General features: G+C 45.2%; 3 protein-coding genes across 5 annotated transcripts; 2 read left to right on the top strand and 1 right to left on the bottom strand.

Moving 5' to 3' along the window:
- Positions 1-90: 90 nt before the first annotated feature.
- LOC106743646 (UPF0396 protein CG6066) lies at positions 91-1,628 on the top strand (the record flags this gene model as incomplete). Its single annotated transcript, XM_014617695.1, has 4 exons — positions 91-461; positions 747-840; positions 943-1,364; positions 1,454-1,628. Coding segments are annotated over exons 1-4 (780 nt in total), but the record flags the coding sequence as incomplete, so codon positions are not given.
- A 124-nt stretch (positions 1,629-1,752) lies between these two features.
- LOC106743663 (heat shock protein 67B2-like) lies at positions 1,753-3,216 on the bottom strand. 3 transcript variants are annotated; one of them, XM_014617745.1, is made up of 4 exons: positions 2,979-3,216; positions 2,376-2,558; positions 2,031-2,193; positions 1,753-1,953 (listed from the first exon to the last, which is right to left on the bottom strand). In XM_014617745.1, exons 2-4 carry the CDS (start codon positions 2,506-2,508, stop codon positions 1,902-1,904), a joined length of 348 nt encoding a protein of 115 aa, XP_014473231.1. In that variant the 5' UTR covers positions 2,509-2,558; positions 2,979-3,216; the 3' UTR covers positions 1,753-1,901. The 3 variants fall into 3 exon arrangements, with proteins under 3 accessions (XP_014473231.1, XP_014473216.1, XP_014473225.1); XM_014617730.1 differs by lacking the exon at positions 2,979-3,216 and adding an exon at positions 2,819-2,972; XM_014617739.1 differs by lacking the exon at positions 2,979-3,216 and adding an exon at positions 2,722-2,910.
- Positions 3,217-3,447: 231 nt separating this feature from the next.
- LOC106743609 lies at positions 3,448-11,530 on the top strand. Its single transcript, XM_014617611.1, has 13 exons — positions 3,448-3,569; positions 3,973-4,091; positions 4,175-4,356; positions 4,480-4,742; positions 4,813-5,011; positions 5,153-5,433; positions 6,437-6,837; positions 7,335-7,480; positions 7,573-7,901; positions 8,336-8,470; positions 8,568-8,749; positions 8,876-9,030; positions 10,084-11,530. Exons 2-13 carry the CDS (start codon positions 4,013-4,015, stop codon positions 11,173-11,175), a joined length of 3,444 nt encoding a protein of 1,147 aa, XP_014473097.1. The 5' UTR covers positions 3,448-3,569; positions 3,973-4,012; the 3' UTR covers positions 11,176-11,530.
- Positions 11,531-13,864: the final 2,334 nt, after the last annotated feature.

Below are 13,864 nucleotides of genomic sequence, written 5' to 3'. Positions count from 1 at the left end.
ACGATGTTCATTAGCTGTTATTAGTTCCGACAATTCTTCTATAAAGTCGCCACTGTTTGCTTTGTCAATTCATATAAGTAGTACGACTCAACGACAAGTCAGACTACCAAAGCCATATATTAAAGGAGGAAGAAAACGAACTTCGTAATTAATAAATAGTAAATAAGACGTACAAAATAAGAATTTGTATAGTTCATAATAAATATAATGTAGTGTGTAATATTACTTGTTATAGTAGTTTATGAAAGTTTATGTGAAATTGGTATAAAACGAGAAAGAACGTAAAAGTTGGAAGGAGGAGAAGCGATACCATCCTATCCTAACAAGAATATTCAATCGCATTTGTTAGGAAAAAAAAAAAGAAAAGCAAATATGATGGACGCACGAAGACGCGAGAGAGAGTTAATAGGAATGCGTGGGGTTCCGGAAGCTTGGAGCAAGTCACCTACGCGAATAGAATAGTATGTACCTTTGCTTTAGTATTTTGTTGCTTCTAACCTAATCATCGTGACCTAACCTAGCATTAGAGGTGCTTGAAATTCGCCGTTTTTTAATTTAACAGAAATGCATTCATTCAATATATTTTCATTTATAGACAAAGATTTAAAATATATTTCGATATTCGTGAAAAGATATTCGGAACAACAATCAGACTTTATGGAATCTAATTGTACAATGTATACAATGTGTGTGTGATTTTTTAGCTATTGAAAGATTAAAAGTTTCAACTGTTCTTTTATTTGTAGTAGTTCAGACGAAGAGGACGAAGATGTAACTAAACACAATGGTAACATTTCACCAAAAGACGGCAAAAGGAAGAAACATGATTTGAAGAAGAAGGTATTAAACTGATTTCATATATGATATAATATTACAGGTGTTCATTTGTGTCTCTTGTGTCAAGAAACTTTCATGATGTATCAATAAATGTGCTTTTTTTAGAAGAGTAAGAAATTAAAGAGAGAGAAGAAGGAGAAGAAAGCTAGGAAAGAGAAGAAGGAAAAGAAAAGAAAGAAGAAGAAGAAGAAGAAAGCAAAGGACACAGACAGTAGCACCGACGACAGCGGCAGTAGCGGTGACGAAGAAGTCTGGGTAGAAAAGACTGCGATTACCAGTAAGCCGAAACCTAGGAGGGACTCCAGTTCGGACGATAGTGGAGACGACGATGGGATTGGACCTGTGCCTAAGCCACATGTAACTCTGTCCGCGAAAGATTTCGGCAAGGCTTTATTGCCTGGTGAAGGTGCGGCAATGGCGGCTTATGTGGCTGAGGGCAAACGTATACCCAGAAGAGGCGAGATCGGTTTGACCTCAGAGGAGATCGCCGCTTACGAGTTGGTCGGTTACGTCATGAGTGGTAGCAGGTAAGTTGTACAAAACTTCATTGCATCTCATCACAGTCTGGACGTATCGGTTGAGAATGCTTCCTTGAATATTGCGTTTTTTTTCAAAGACATCGTCGCATGGAAGCGGTTCGTATTCGTAAGGAAAACCAGATCTATTCCGCCGACGAGAAACGTGCGCTGGCGATGTTCAGCAAGGAGGAGCGGCAAAAGCGGGAGAATCGTATACTTGGGCAGTTCAGGGAGATGGTTAATCAAAAACTGGCGCAAGAGCAGAANATATATATATATATATATATATATAAGTAAAAGAATACATTTATTATTACAAAATATAGGAATATAGGAATAGGAATATAGGAATCATATATTTACTAGGAATTATGTACATAAATGACAACATGTAGGATTATTGAGAAACATTTGTGATTATTTCGACAATGCAACTTTTTCTTTGATTTATAATAACAATAAGGCCACTACATTGCGTGTTAAAAAAAGAAGTGATAAAATAACAGCATCATAGCAACATGGTTCTTCTTCTTCATTCAGCTTATTTTAGTTTTGCTTACTTGACCACTCTTTCCATCCTCCGGTGTAATTATATACACTATAAAACAAAAAAACAAATATTTCAATTATACAAATATTGGGATGTTTATAATGTTTCGGAAAGTTCTACTGTACTTGTCATATCCCAATTTCTGCATCTCCGCTTGTACCATTCCACTTCTCCTGCCACTATGACAGCTAAATATGATTTTTGTGTGTTTGGTGGGCTTAGGTTTATTATATTTTTCCATAAATTCTTCTTCTGACAGATTTTGCAATGTGTTAGAAACGTTACCCACTGAATAAGCATAGTGTACCTTATTATCATTTGTATATATTGTTTATAATTATTATTATATGATTGTTAATATGTTACACATCAGATATTAGTGCTTGTATACTATTATATAATACTGTTTAAAATACACATTATATAATGAATATTTTTGAAGACTTATAAGTGCAATGAAGGATTCCTACTTGGTATATGGATGCTGCCTGGTAATTTGCCAGTCGTGTCGATTTCAGACTGTTCCCTAACGTCAACGATTAGAATGCTACTGTTCTTTTGCGCCTCTACCAGCTGTTCATAGGTAACATCGAACTTTCCCATGGTGCCTAGTGTACGACAAGATAAATTGGGGAAACACGAACTCGGTATCACTGAAAGATCATATCAATCACGTTTCAAATGTTACAATTAGAAAAATAAAACACAAGCGATCTACGTCGGTCATAATCTTAGTGTTTTTTTTTTATTCTGCTGCATAATTACAAATCTAAACCGGAATATTATATATTTGAAATTATAATAGAGGAATCTTACAAGTTTCTTTCACGTATAACAGTAGGATGTACGATATCTACAGATTAAAACTGCGACTTCTATTCCCGTATTTTACTGCAAAAGAAAAAGTACGCACGACTGTGTGCCAGGCTATCAGATATGATTGCCGAGAATTGCTGATAACCCGACGTTATCGGTGCGTGCTGCTCATTTCTACAGAAAGAATTGACGGACGATACGAGATTTTTACAAAAGCGACGTGAAAATCTGGTGGTGTACATTTTGCGGCGTATCACCTTTCCAACAACCATAGGTATTTCGATGATGCGCAATCGTTCATCAATACAACGTCCGGTGACTGTTGGTAAAAGTCTACTGTTGTCGACGCCTGAATTTCAATTAAATCAAAGGAATAATTGCTCGGACAAAAATGATCGATGACGTCGTCATCGTTTATCATTCATGTCAATTACGATTGTAAAAACTATAGTGTCCGTATCAGATAGATTAAAACTCCACCAATCAAAGCGACGTTCGCTAAACTCGAGTTTAGTAAATCTTGCTCTGATCGGCCAGATTTTAATTCAATCTCAATCCTAATCCGTAGTATGACTCGGGCTTTACGTTATTCGTAACAAAGTGTTCCGAAAGTAGTCGAATCACGTCGATCACGTTCCGAGTCTCGTCCGGAGAAGGGAGGATAATGGCGGAAACGTCGCTGGTTGGAAAGCACACCGCAGGACCCGCGGTCGAGGCGGCCGGCAGCGCGCTCTGCCGAGGAATGCGACAACCAGTTCTTTTTATTTCTCGTACACGGAGGAGTGGAGTGTACTAATTTATCGAAAATAATCGCGATTTTCGGCTCGTTCCCCGCGATTTCGCACCGAGTAAGTAGCTGAACGTGAGAACGGCGGGTCCGGGCCAGGTGTCATCGCGATCTGTCGCGTTGCATCGCACCGGATACGCGAGTTTCACGCGCCCGATTGTACGACCAGTGGCAGATACACCCTGAAGACGACGACGACAACGACAAGACGACTACGACGACGATGATGACTGCGACTGTAACGACGACTACAATTACACTACGCTACGATTATTATCACGACATGTCTCGTTGATAACTCATACGACTGCAGTCCTGGGAAAGTTCCACGGGATGCTCCGAGTATGCCGTGGGTTTCCACGATCAAGTTTCACGAGATTCACGACGATGCGGCCCGCATACTCGAATCTGCGACCCTTTTATCTCTCGTTCTTGTAATACAGAGGATGTCCTGTTTTTTTCAGACGAGTTACAAGCTACCACGTAAATGAGGTAGCCGCGAAAATGAGCTCGCTGCAACAAGGAAACAGGTTCCTACCATTCTCAAACAATAATCTACAGAGGAAACAATTGTCCATGCAAGGTAGTTTCTAAGAAACTGCACGATAAGCTATATAATGTATAATTTGTCATAATAGTGATATTCATTTGAACATCTTTCTTTAGGTGGCCTTCCCCAGAGTTTGAGTGGTAGTGACACCGATGTTTCCACATCCAACGAGAACCTGAGCAACGAAGAAAGATATGTCATAAGACATACAGCGCGGCAGGAACCGCAAGGTCAGGAAAATCAGCAGCAGAGCCCTTCCAGATCTTCCAGTCATAAGGAGAACATACCAAATATTCAGGTGTGATGCATGTGTCTGTGATGTACATATGATGAAATTTCAAAGTGCACCAAATAGTACAACTTTAATTGTATATATTTTTATGATATCTTGGAAAATAAAGATTTTACTCCTGTTACACAGGGTAACTTGCACAACAGAAATAGCTTGAAGGACAGTCTGAACGGATCGAACAGAAACAGTTTAAAGGAGAGCTTGAACGGTTCGAATCGAAATAGCCTGAAGGACAGCATCAATGGATCTAATCGGAACAGCTTGAAGGACAATTTGAGCAATCGTACCAGCGTTGGTTCCAACAGAAGCAGTCTAGATGTCTCAACGAGTTCTTACAACACGCTGATTATACACAACGCTAACGAGGAGAACACATGGGTACCTTCTACGAGGTAGGTGTGGCTTTTCAGTGGCGAACGCTTGTTTATCGTGCACTCAACGATCGTGCCGGTATTTGCATAGGCTGACAAGCATAGTGAGAGAGCACGGAGATATGGGCTACTTGTACTGCGACGGCAGCGGCAAGGGTCACTCCAACAGTCCCACAATGCAGTCCCTGTCCAATCTGCAGCACGAAGATTACAGCCACGAGCAATCCGGCGGCGGCGGCGGTTGCCAGGAAATTACGGATATCCCGGATGATTACCTCAGTCAGTCTCAGGTGAGCTTGATGCGCTAATTAGCGAATTGGAATATAATATAGTTTGGATTATTTGTATCGGGTCGGAATTAAGGTGATTAAATTTTATATCGCGATTCATATAGCTGGACAAGTAGTTAAATACAATATTTTGTCTCGCAGGTCTTGAAGCATCTCGCGAAGGAAGTGAAAGTACCGTCTTACAGCAACAACGGGGGTAGCATCGAGATGAGGATAAGAGACGGCGACAGGGGAAAACAAAACGACAACGAATTCGAGGACAGATCGTCACCGGCCTACATATCCACGTTGTTACCGTTGAAGAACAAACACAGGCTCCTCGGGCCGACGGAGAAACTGACTATATCGAGATCGCAGCCTGACTTGTCTAGAATCAACAAAGCGGACATCGATAACTACAATTTACGAGCGACCTCCCCGCGGTACTTTACATTTTCCGCATGTCGCACGCGCGTTAGCGATCTTAAATATTCGTTATGATATTTAATTCTTGATCGCTGCCTCGGTAACGTCTTTTCTGCTACTAACATGATGTTTCGGAGACAATTGTGCTCAGACTAATCGTCATTAGGGATTTATTCGTGATTCGAGATCAAGGAGGTTGTAAGGATCAGTGCCATATTTTCCAGTGGCGTCGAGGGAGCCTCTCTTAAATTCAGTACTTGTTAGGCAAAATTATGGTTCATTTTTTGCTACCTAAATAATAAATATTAATTTGTTATTTACGAAGTTGAGGTAAATGAAACGAAAGAAACGGGAAGTTGAAGTAAACATTTGTGCACAATATTACAAATACGAAGATTTTAGTATTTTTTTCTGTTTCTTATTAATGCTATATTTGCGCATTAGTTGATCTAATAGAAATGTACAAATAATAGAAAGAAGTATATAAAGTGCTTAAAATTATATATATATTTCGAATATTAAATTATGAACTCTGCATTACTGTATTTTCAGAGCAGAATGGCCAATAATTCTGAAATTATTTTATTAAAAATTTATTTATGTCTGCATATTAGTTTTTAATATCACAGTAGCTTTTCATCAAAACCTTATTTTCACTTGAGAAGATATCAAAAGTAGAAATTAAAAAAATAGTACACTAATCTGAAGGAACACTTGTAAAAAGTGTCGGCTTCTGTTGCAAATATCTGAATTATCGAATGGTCAGTCTTTCTCTAACTGTAGGAGCAGATAATATTTCAATGTATACGTGGCGCAAGTTTCATCAAATTCTTATCAAACTCGTTTCACCTTACGACCTCCTTGAACGAGTCGTCGAGGAAGTTTATCAAAGTATCTTACTTCGAATAGACTGGCATATGCGTCGAAGAATTCCGACTGCTTCACACAGACAGACGTCTGACTGCGTTTCGCGAGAAGAGAACACGTTAACGTAGAATTTCCCCCCGCGAATCTTTCCAGACCGCAAACCAAAGGACGCGAGGAAGTGGAGAGGGAGACGGGCGAGGTGTGGCCGCCGTCGGAGATGATTCAAATCCTGATTCAAGAGAACAGCGCGTTGAAGGTGGAACTGGAGCGCTGCTACAACAAGGTCGCCAAGTCGCAGAAGTTGGAGCAGGAGATAGCGAAGGTGCATCGCGCTCACGAGGAGCTCGCCGCGTCGTGCGAGCGACGGGAGAAGCTGGAGCGCGCCGCCAGGTCGAGGCTGCAGAATGACTGCAAGCGCCTGATCGAGCTGAACCGCGCGCTGAGGGACCAGATCGACCTGTTGTCCGCGCGTACGGACAGTCCGCCGATCGTCGAGTCCATGCGGAAGGAGCTGACGCAGCGCGAGCTACTCATCGGACAGCTCATCACTCAGAGTACGACGTCGACTCGTTCACACTGCAGGTTCCCGTTGAGGGTGGTTCTCGAAGTCTCGGCGATTTCGTATCGGAATTTCCCAGAGTAACGTCGAATGAGACGAGGAGTTGTTAAGATCAAGATCGCGAGCCACCCTAAATAGAAATCTGAAAAGCGACGATACTTTCTTTCAAGGGCGTACCCAGAATTTCAGTCAGGGGGTGAGAAGCAAAAATTTACCTTCACACAAAATTTATTAGTATGCTTACATTAAATCCAATTTTCACAGATCTTCAGTGAACTTCCTCAATACTTGTTTTCCTTCTTTTCAAGCTTCTTCTAGCTTCTTTTTTTTCACGAGCACATTTTTTTTGTGTACACTTATCATACATAGTCTATTGATGATTGTTTCTCTCTTGTCAAAATTTAGGGAGGGGCGGACGAGCGTCGTCCCCTGCCCCCTTCAGGTACGCCCATCTTCTCGCTCATTACGTTATTACATGGCTGCTTCTTTCAGACAAAGAATTAGCAGCTGCGAAGGAAAGACAGGAGATCGAGCTGGCTGCGCAGCGAGCCACCCTGCAGGAGCAACGCAAGCACATTGAGATTCTCGACAATGCGTTGAGCAACGCGCAGCGCAACGTAGTACGGCTCGAGGATGAAGTAAGTCTGAGAGGAGAGTAGCTGAAGTTATACGCGCAGGGTAAATCCGCAGAACGCCGAATATCACTAAAATATTCTCCGTTTATGCGCAGTGTCGCAAGAAGCAGGTGTACGTGGAGAGGGTGGGCCAGCTTCAGCGAGCCCTGTCTTCGCTTCAGGCGTCTAGCGATAGACGAGAGGAGACCGAGAGGCAACTCAGGGGCCAGCTCGAGAGGGAGTTGCGCGAGGGTGGCGGCGCTGGCGGCGCCAACGGCAGCGAGCAGACGCCGAACGCGGAAACGATCGCGGATTTCAAGCGACGGTTGCGCGAACGGGACGAGAAGATCATGTCACTCGAGGGCGACGTCGCCAAGTGGGAGCAACGGTACCTCGAGGAGAGCGCGCTGAGACAGGCGGCCATCGACGCAGCCAGCCTCCCGAAGTGAGTGAAGTCTTCTCATTGGTTGCTTTTTCGTTTAGTGACGCAAGTCGACTTCCAGTGTCGTTTCTGCTTTCCATTTAATTTGTGCCACTTTGCGTGGGTGACTCAACCTCGATGAACTCGACTCCGAGGCTGTGAGTTGAGCCAACGTTGAAACGCGAAGAGAGGGAGAAACGGTATAGTTCTGAATCAGCAGAGGATCGATGAAAGATTCTCTGGCATAAAATTTCCTATACGCGATCAATTGTCGTAATCACACTATTAAATCAGATAGAAGTGCTTTTCATTTATTGTATCGGAGTTGTCAGCCTGAGCTAACTCAAGTCGACACGAGAGCCAGTAAAGGGCATGTAAGTGGAAAGCGTTATATGCTGTAACCCCGCGATTTGCGTCACACCGTGGCAGCATCTCTCACACTTTTCGCCCTGAATCAGAGACGCGAAGATCGCCGCTCTGGAGAAGACGAGTCAAGACGCGGAGAAACTGATCGCCGAAGCTCGCTCGGAGAAGATGAGACACATGGACGAGGTGCACGTCGCGCAGAAGAAACTGGCCGATCTGGAGTCGAGGTGAACGATATATCTGCCATTGTGCAACATTTGACGGCCGCGACTGTTTTCGAAATTCCGACGTTGAGAATATCATCCGTTCTTTTCGATTCGACAGGATGAAGGATTTGGAGTCCAAGTTGGCCGAGAGGGACGCTATGATCAGGGTGCTTCAGAAACACACGTACGACAAGGATAGCAGTTGTAGCAGCGGCGTAGGCAGTTACCCCGCCGCGCACTCGTCTCACTCGAGCACGTCGGCGGATCATCACACCGCGCTGACGAGCACCTCGGAACTCGGTAAGTATCGATTCACTCGAGATCGTTCTTTTTTTTTTCTCAGATAACACTTGAACATGCAACTTGAAGAAGGAATTTGATTTTGTGATATTTATGTATTAATTCTCATGATCTTTTCTCGAAAAGTGAGCAGTGTACTCGGCGGTGGTAGCGGTTACGGCAGCACCGCTTCTTACGGCGTTACCGACAGTTATAAGTATAGAAAACAGGGCAGCTTTGAGCAAACTAATAAGAGTCTCGATGATCAACTGAAAGAGCTAGACTCTCAGCTACTCAGCAAGGTAGGCAGAATGACCAAGGTGCAGTGTCACGTATAATGTGCACCCACATGTCGTTTAATTTAAGATCGAATGCATCGTCACGTCTCATCGAGTCTCGTCGGCACTTCGCGCACCACCGATCCGTTTGTTATCTATATCTATAGATACATGTGATTATCTACAGATATACATATATCTACATATATACGTATATATATACTTAATATGTGCGCTCCGACTTCAATTTTTGCCGCCCACATTAATGTTCATCTTTTCTTTCCCTTATCAATATAGAGAGATACGTTAATTTTCGGATGATCGTGTATTTTGAGTTCTTTAGCATCTTTTTAATAGTCGCCGCTGATCATGAAAATATTACAGATCACACGTTCCAAGGTATTCTTGTGTTGGTGTTATATGACTGGAGTACCTTTTGGAAGCCTGTCATGAGAGTGGTCGGTGCGCGCGCGCGTCCGAAGGAATCTCGGGATGGAAATCCGTCCTTGCTAACCGAACGAAGAAACCGGGACGTCGTCGCGCGCCGACCATTCCTCGATTTGGAGTTACTCGATTAACGTTTAGTTACATAACATATTTTGTGTGTGATTCTTAACATAGCTTAATTAATTAATTTCATCTATTTTTTTTGTTCCTCCTTTCGTTCGTTCGTCGAAAATTACGTTTTAGTTTTAGTGACGCGTATTTTACACAAGCGTGTGTGCCATAAATGTCTCTCTTTTTTTTTTCTCTACCTCTTCTCACATAATGTCTCGATTCTCCCAGAGCGATGTTTGTGTGTGTGCCACTCGTTTTGTCAAGACGGAGGACGGAGAGTAGATAACAAAATAGATCTCACGTTTTACTTAATCCATATCTCTGATTTTTTTTCTCTCTCTAATCTCTCTTTCTCTCTCTCTTTCCAAAGACCACCGAGAGAACTAATCCCCCCTCCCGCCGATCCTAAGTGTTCCCGAATGTGCATGTGCTGGTTTTTTCACGGCGAGCACTAACCCCTTTTCCAGGTCCCGGCCTCTCCTCTCTTGCCAACCCGTACGTTCTGTTCTCTTGTTTCAGCGGGCACTTTGCTGTTTTCCAGGATTCTCTAATCCAGGCACTGCGTCGCGAAAAGGAAAAATCCCCAAGCCACTACTGGCGGGTGTAGATAGCACAGGTACCTCGAGCACCGCCTCGAGCAAGAGCCGACTGTTGGACGACTCGTCCGGCGCCGAGCACGCGGCCGTCTCGCCGAGCATAATCGAGCTGGCCAGCGCGGCGGCCAGGCTGAAGGGCACGATCACGAGGCTGTCGGACGGCAAGCAGGCGGGCGAGGACATGATGCTGCTGGAGAAGCAGGGCAGGAGCTCGCAGCGGCAGCGGATGCAGGAGGGCGAGCCGCGCCGCGCCGGCAGCCTGCCGCCGAGCTCGCTGCCGCGGCCACCGCGGACGCTCAAGTCGACGGCGAACTCGCGCTACTGCCGTCTCAGCGACACGGAGACGCGCAAGAAGTCCGACCCGGGGCCGGTGAGTCTGGACTCCTCGTCGGCTGGGGTCGGCATGACGACGGCGACCACGAGCGCCGGCGGTGCTAAGGCGGCGCGCGACCCCACCAACTGCAGCAGCATCGAGTACGGCCGGTTCGACGCGAAGGCCTCGCGCAAGAAGAAGTCGACGCCCGGCGTGGTGGAGAGTTTCGTGACGAACAACTCCTTGAAGAAATCCTCAGCCGCGAGCACGACGACCAACACGGCGACGACGACGGTGGCGGCGGCAGCGAGCGGTGGAGGCGGCGAGTACGAGAGGCTTCAGTCGGACAACGGCGCGATCACGGGCCGCAAGAAGTCGGCGATCGCCGGCAACGCCGAGATGGTCAAGCACCGGGAGATCCAGAGCCGCTCGTTCATCCCGCCGCCGTCGCGTCGCATCGGCGAGTACGGCCGGCTGAGCGACGGCGACTCCCCGTCCTCGTCGTCCGCGGTTAAGGCCGGCACCCTGAGGAAAGCCGGCCAGGCCGGTGGCTCCTCGCGCGCCCAGAGCACCGGCAGCACGGTCAGTAGCAAGAGCGCCCGCGACTCCGGCGGCACCGCCAGCAGCGAGGCCTCCACCGCCTCCTTGCCGCCGGTGAAGGCGCGGTCGATACCGCGCCCCAACTACCGCATCCAGTTCTGAAGAGCCGGCCTGCTCTCGCGCCCACGTAGCGCGCACGCGTCCCGCGAGTAGCCCAGGAAAACGGGGCCGTAACACGACGGAGCGGATCCCGCGGGCCACAGCGCGAGCCACGGATTTGTAATTAACGTAGCGATAGTGTATGACCTAGTCATTACCAAAGTAACTCCCGAGAGAAAAGGGTGTGAGGGAAAGGAAGGAGTCGTGTGTATGTGTGTGTGTCCTCCCCGCGTCTCACCGCGTTTCACAGCGCGTTTCTACGGCCGTGAACGACGAGGTGGGACGATCGCTCGTCGCTCTCTCCTCGTGTGGAAGTGCCTTTCTCGCGCGTTCGCGCGATCTCCACGAATCTTGCTCTCACGGANCCGTTTTTTTTTTTTTTTTTTTTTTTTTTACATATATACACGAAAAGAGAGGAGAGTGGGAGCACAGTGGGAGAGCAGAGCGCTCGAATTTCTGGTCGAAGCTCGAGAAATCGATTCTCAAGGATGACCGCGTGTCTGCGAAAGATCCTGACACACTGAATTCAGATCTGCGATAGTCATTAGAGATTTATAGAAATAATGAATGATTTTTTTTCGGTGCCTGTCTCAAATAGGTCACTTTGTAGATATGTATGGAAAAAGAAGAAGAATTGCTTCTTAAAAACCGGTATATTCAAAATTGAATGCTTCATTCAATTAAATAGGAGAGAACTCTGAAACTTAAACTATTTAAATACGCCAACCGTTTTTCACAACTCCGAATCTGGCAATATTTAGGTTTCGGCCGGAAACTTTGCTGTCTCGCCCCACTGTGAGCCGGTTCAGAAGAATTTGCAAAGGGGAAAGAGCACAGGAGGACAAAAGTCCGTCGCTAGTCTCTGTACATCTAATCGTTTCTCCCCGATCGATCGGATCGCGCAAAACGCCTTCATCGGCCTTCGAGAGAGCTCCGAATTGGTAATTAGATCTAGGTTCCGATATAAGACTGAACAACTGGATACTGTGACGTCGCACTTCATCTGCTGTCCTCGCAAGCTATTTCCGTAAACTCGCGTGTCCTGTTGTTTTCTTCTCTATCTCTCTCCCTCCTTCTCCCTCGTTTCTTTCTTCTTTCTTTTCCCCCGTATCGGTGCGTCACACGCACACGTTCTTCTCGATGGACGCAATACTTCTTATTTCATGTAGCTTTAACCCTCCCTTAGAACATCATACAGGCACATTAAGTTCTGTACGCAATTTGTATCCATTTTGATCGCGCTCTTTAACGTCATTTCTTGTCTTAGAGTTCTTGTGGACCCTCGTATAGAAACTACGATGCAAACGGAGAACGCCAAAGTATAAAACTATTATACGCGCGGACGCGCTACGTTTTATATATATATATATATGCACACAGATATATATATATATATATATATATGCACACAGATATATATATATATATATATATATCTGTGTCAAATGTCTCTTAATATAATTTACTGTATTTATTCGTGTTATATATTTTGGAATTAGCTGTCTAATATTATTATATACACACATGCGTACGCGCTTCTTGATGTTGATAGTCTGTTCTTCCCGGCACACACACACACACACACACACACACANACACACACACACACACACACACACACACACACACACACACACACACGACGATTTCTACATACAGCACGCGGCTAATTGAGTTGTTGTTGGTGTAATCTTCCCCTAGGATGGAAACATGAAAATTCTAAATGCTCTCGAGTCAGAAAATTCACACATTTTTTCACAAGTTCACGCCGGAGGAGGAGATTCATGATCGAGCCCCTTCTCTCTCTCTCGCTAATTGAGTAACAAATAGAAGGTGACATAATCGTAGACAAACGCGGCCGAGGGCAGCCTCGGTTCGCGCGCCACGAGAGACTGTCACCCTCGAGAGAACGGAGACGCGCGTCCCAGAGCGATTTCAACTTTTTTATACCGTGAACCGGTGCGAGTCGCCTATCACAGGTGATGATGTTGGATAGTCTTGCATTCGATTGACATTGATACAGGAAAGAAAAAGTGTGGCTTCTTCTTTCTGGACATGCAAGAATACCAAATGTAACGTCACCAAAGAGACCCGAGCGTCCCGCGAGACGCTGTGCTTCGTTGTGCGTTGAGCTGCTCGGCAAATTGAGCTATCGCGTAGCTGAGCGCCACGTGTGTCCAAATGTTTCGTTCCTCGTATTTTCCTAGGATATCTTCCTCCCTTCCTTCCACCCTCCGCGTCTCCCATTCTCGTCAATTCGTTAACAGCGCGTTTTCGCGCACGCATAGTGTAATTTCGTGAGATCGAAAACCCGCGGCAGTGCTCGAATGTGTATATATATATGGATGTGTATATACATATGTGTGTATATATATATATATATATACACACACACACATACATATATACATTTTTATACGGTTATATACACCGCTCGAATCGTCGTTTCGCTCTCTATTTTTGATACACGGCAGTTCGCTCTACGAACGTCGTTGTTCGTCGTAAGAGAAGAAGAGAAAAGAGGAAGATGAATTTATGCGCGCGGTCAACGCGTCGATAATAATAATAATAACAATAATAATAACCCGTCGTAAGTTTACACTTTGTGTATCGATTATAAAGTCTGTGGTTTCGATAGCTTTACTGCGCCGGTACCCAGTAAGTTAGCAGACTCCCCCCCCCCCCCCCCCCC

This window comes from Dinoponera quadriceps, unplaced genomic scaffold (genome assembly GCF_001313825.1).
Source record: "Dinoponera quadriceps isolate SergipeBrazil2010 unplaced genomic scaffold, ASM131382v1 scaffold9, whole genome shotgun sequence".
Lineage (NCBI taxonomy): Eukaryota > Metazoa > Arthropoda > Insecta > Hymenoptera > Formicidae > Dinoponera > Dinoponera quadriceps.
This window is presented reverse-complemented; position numbering and strand designations above follow the sequence as displayed.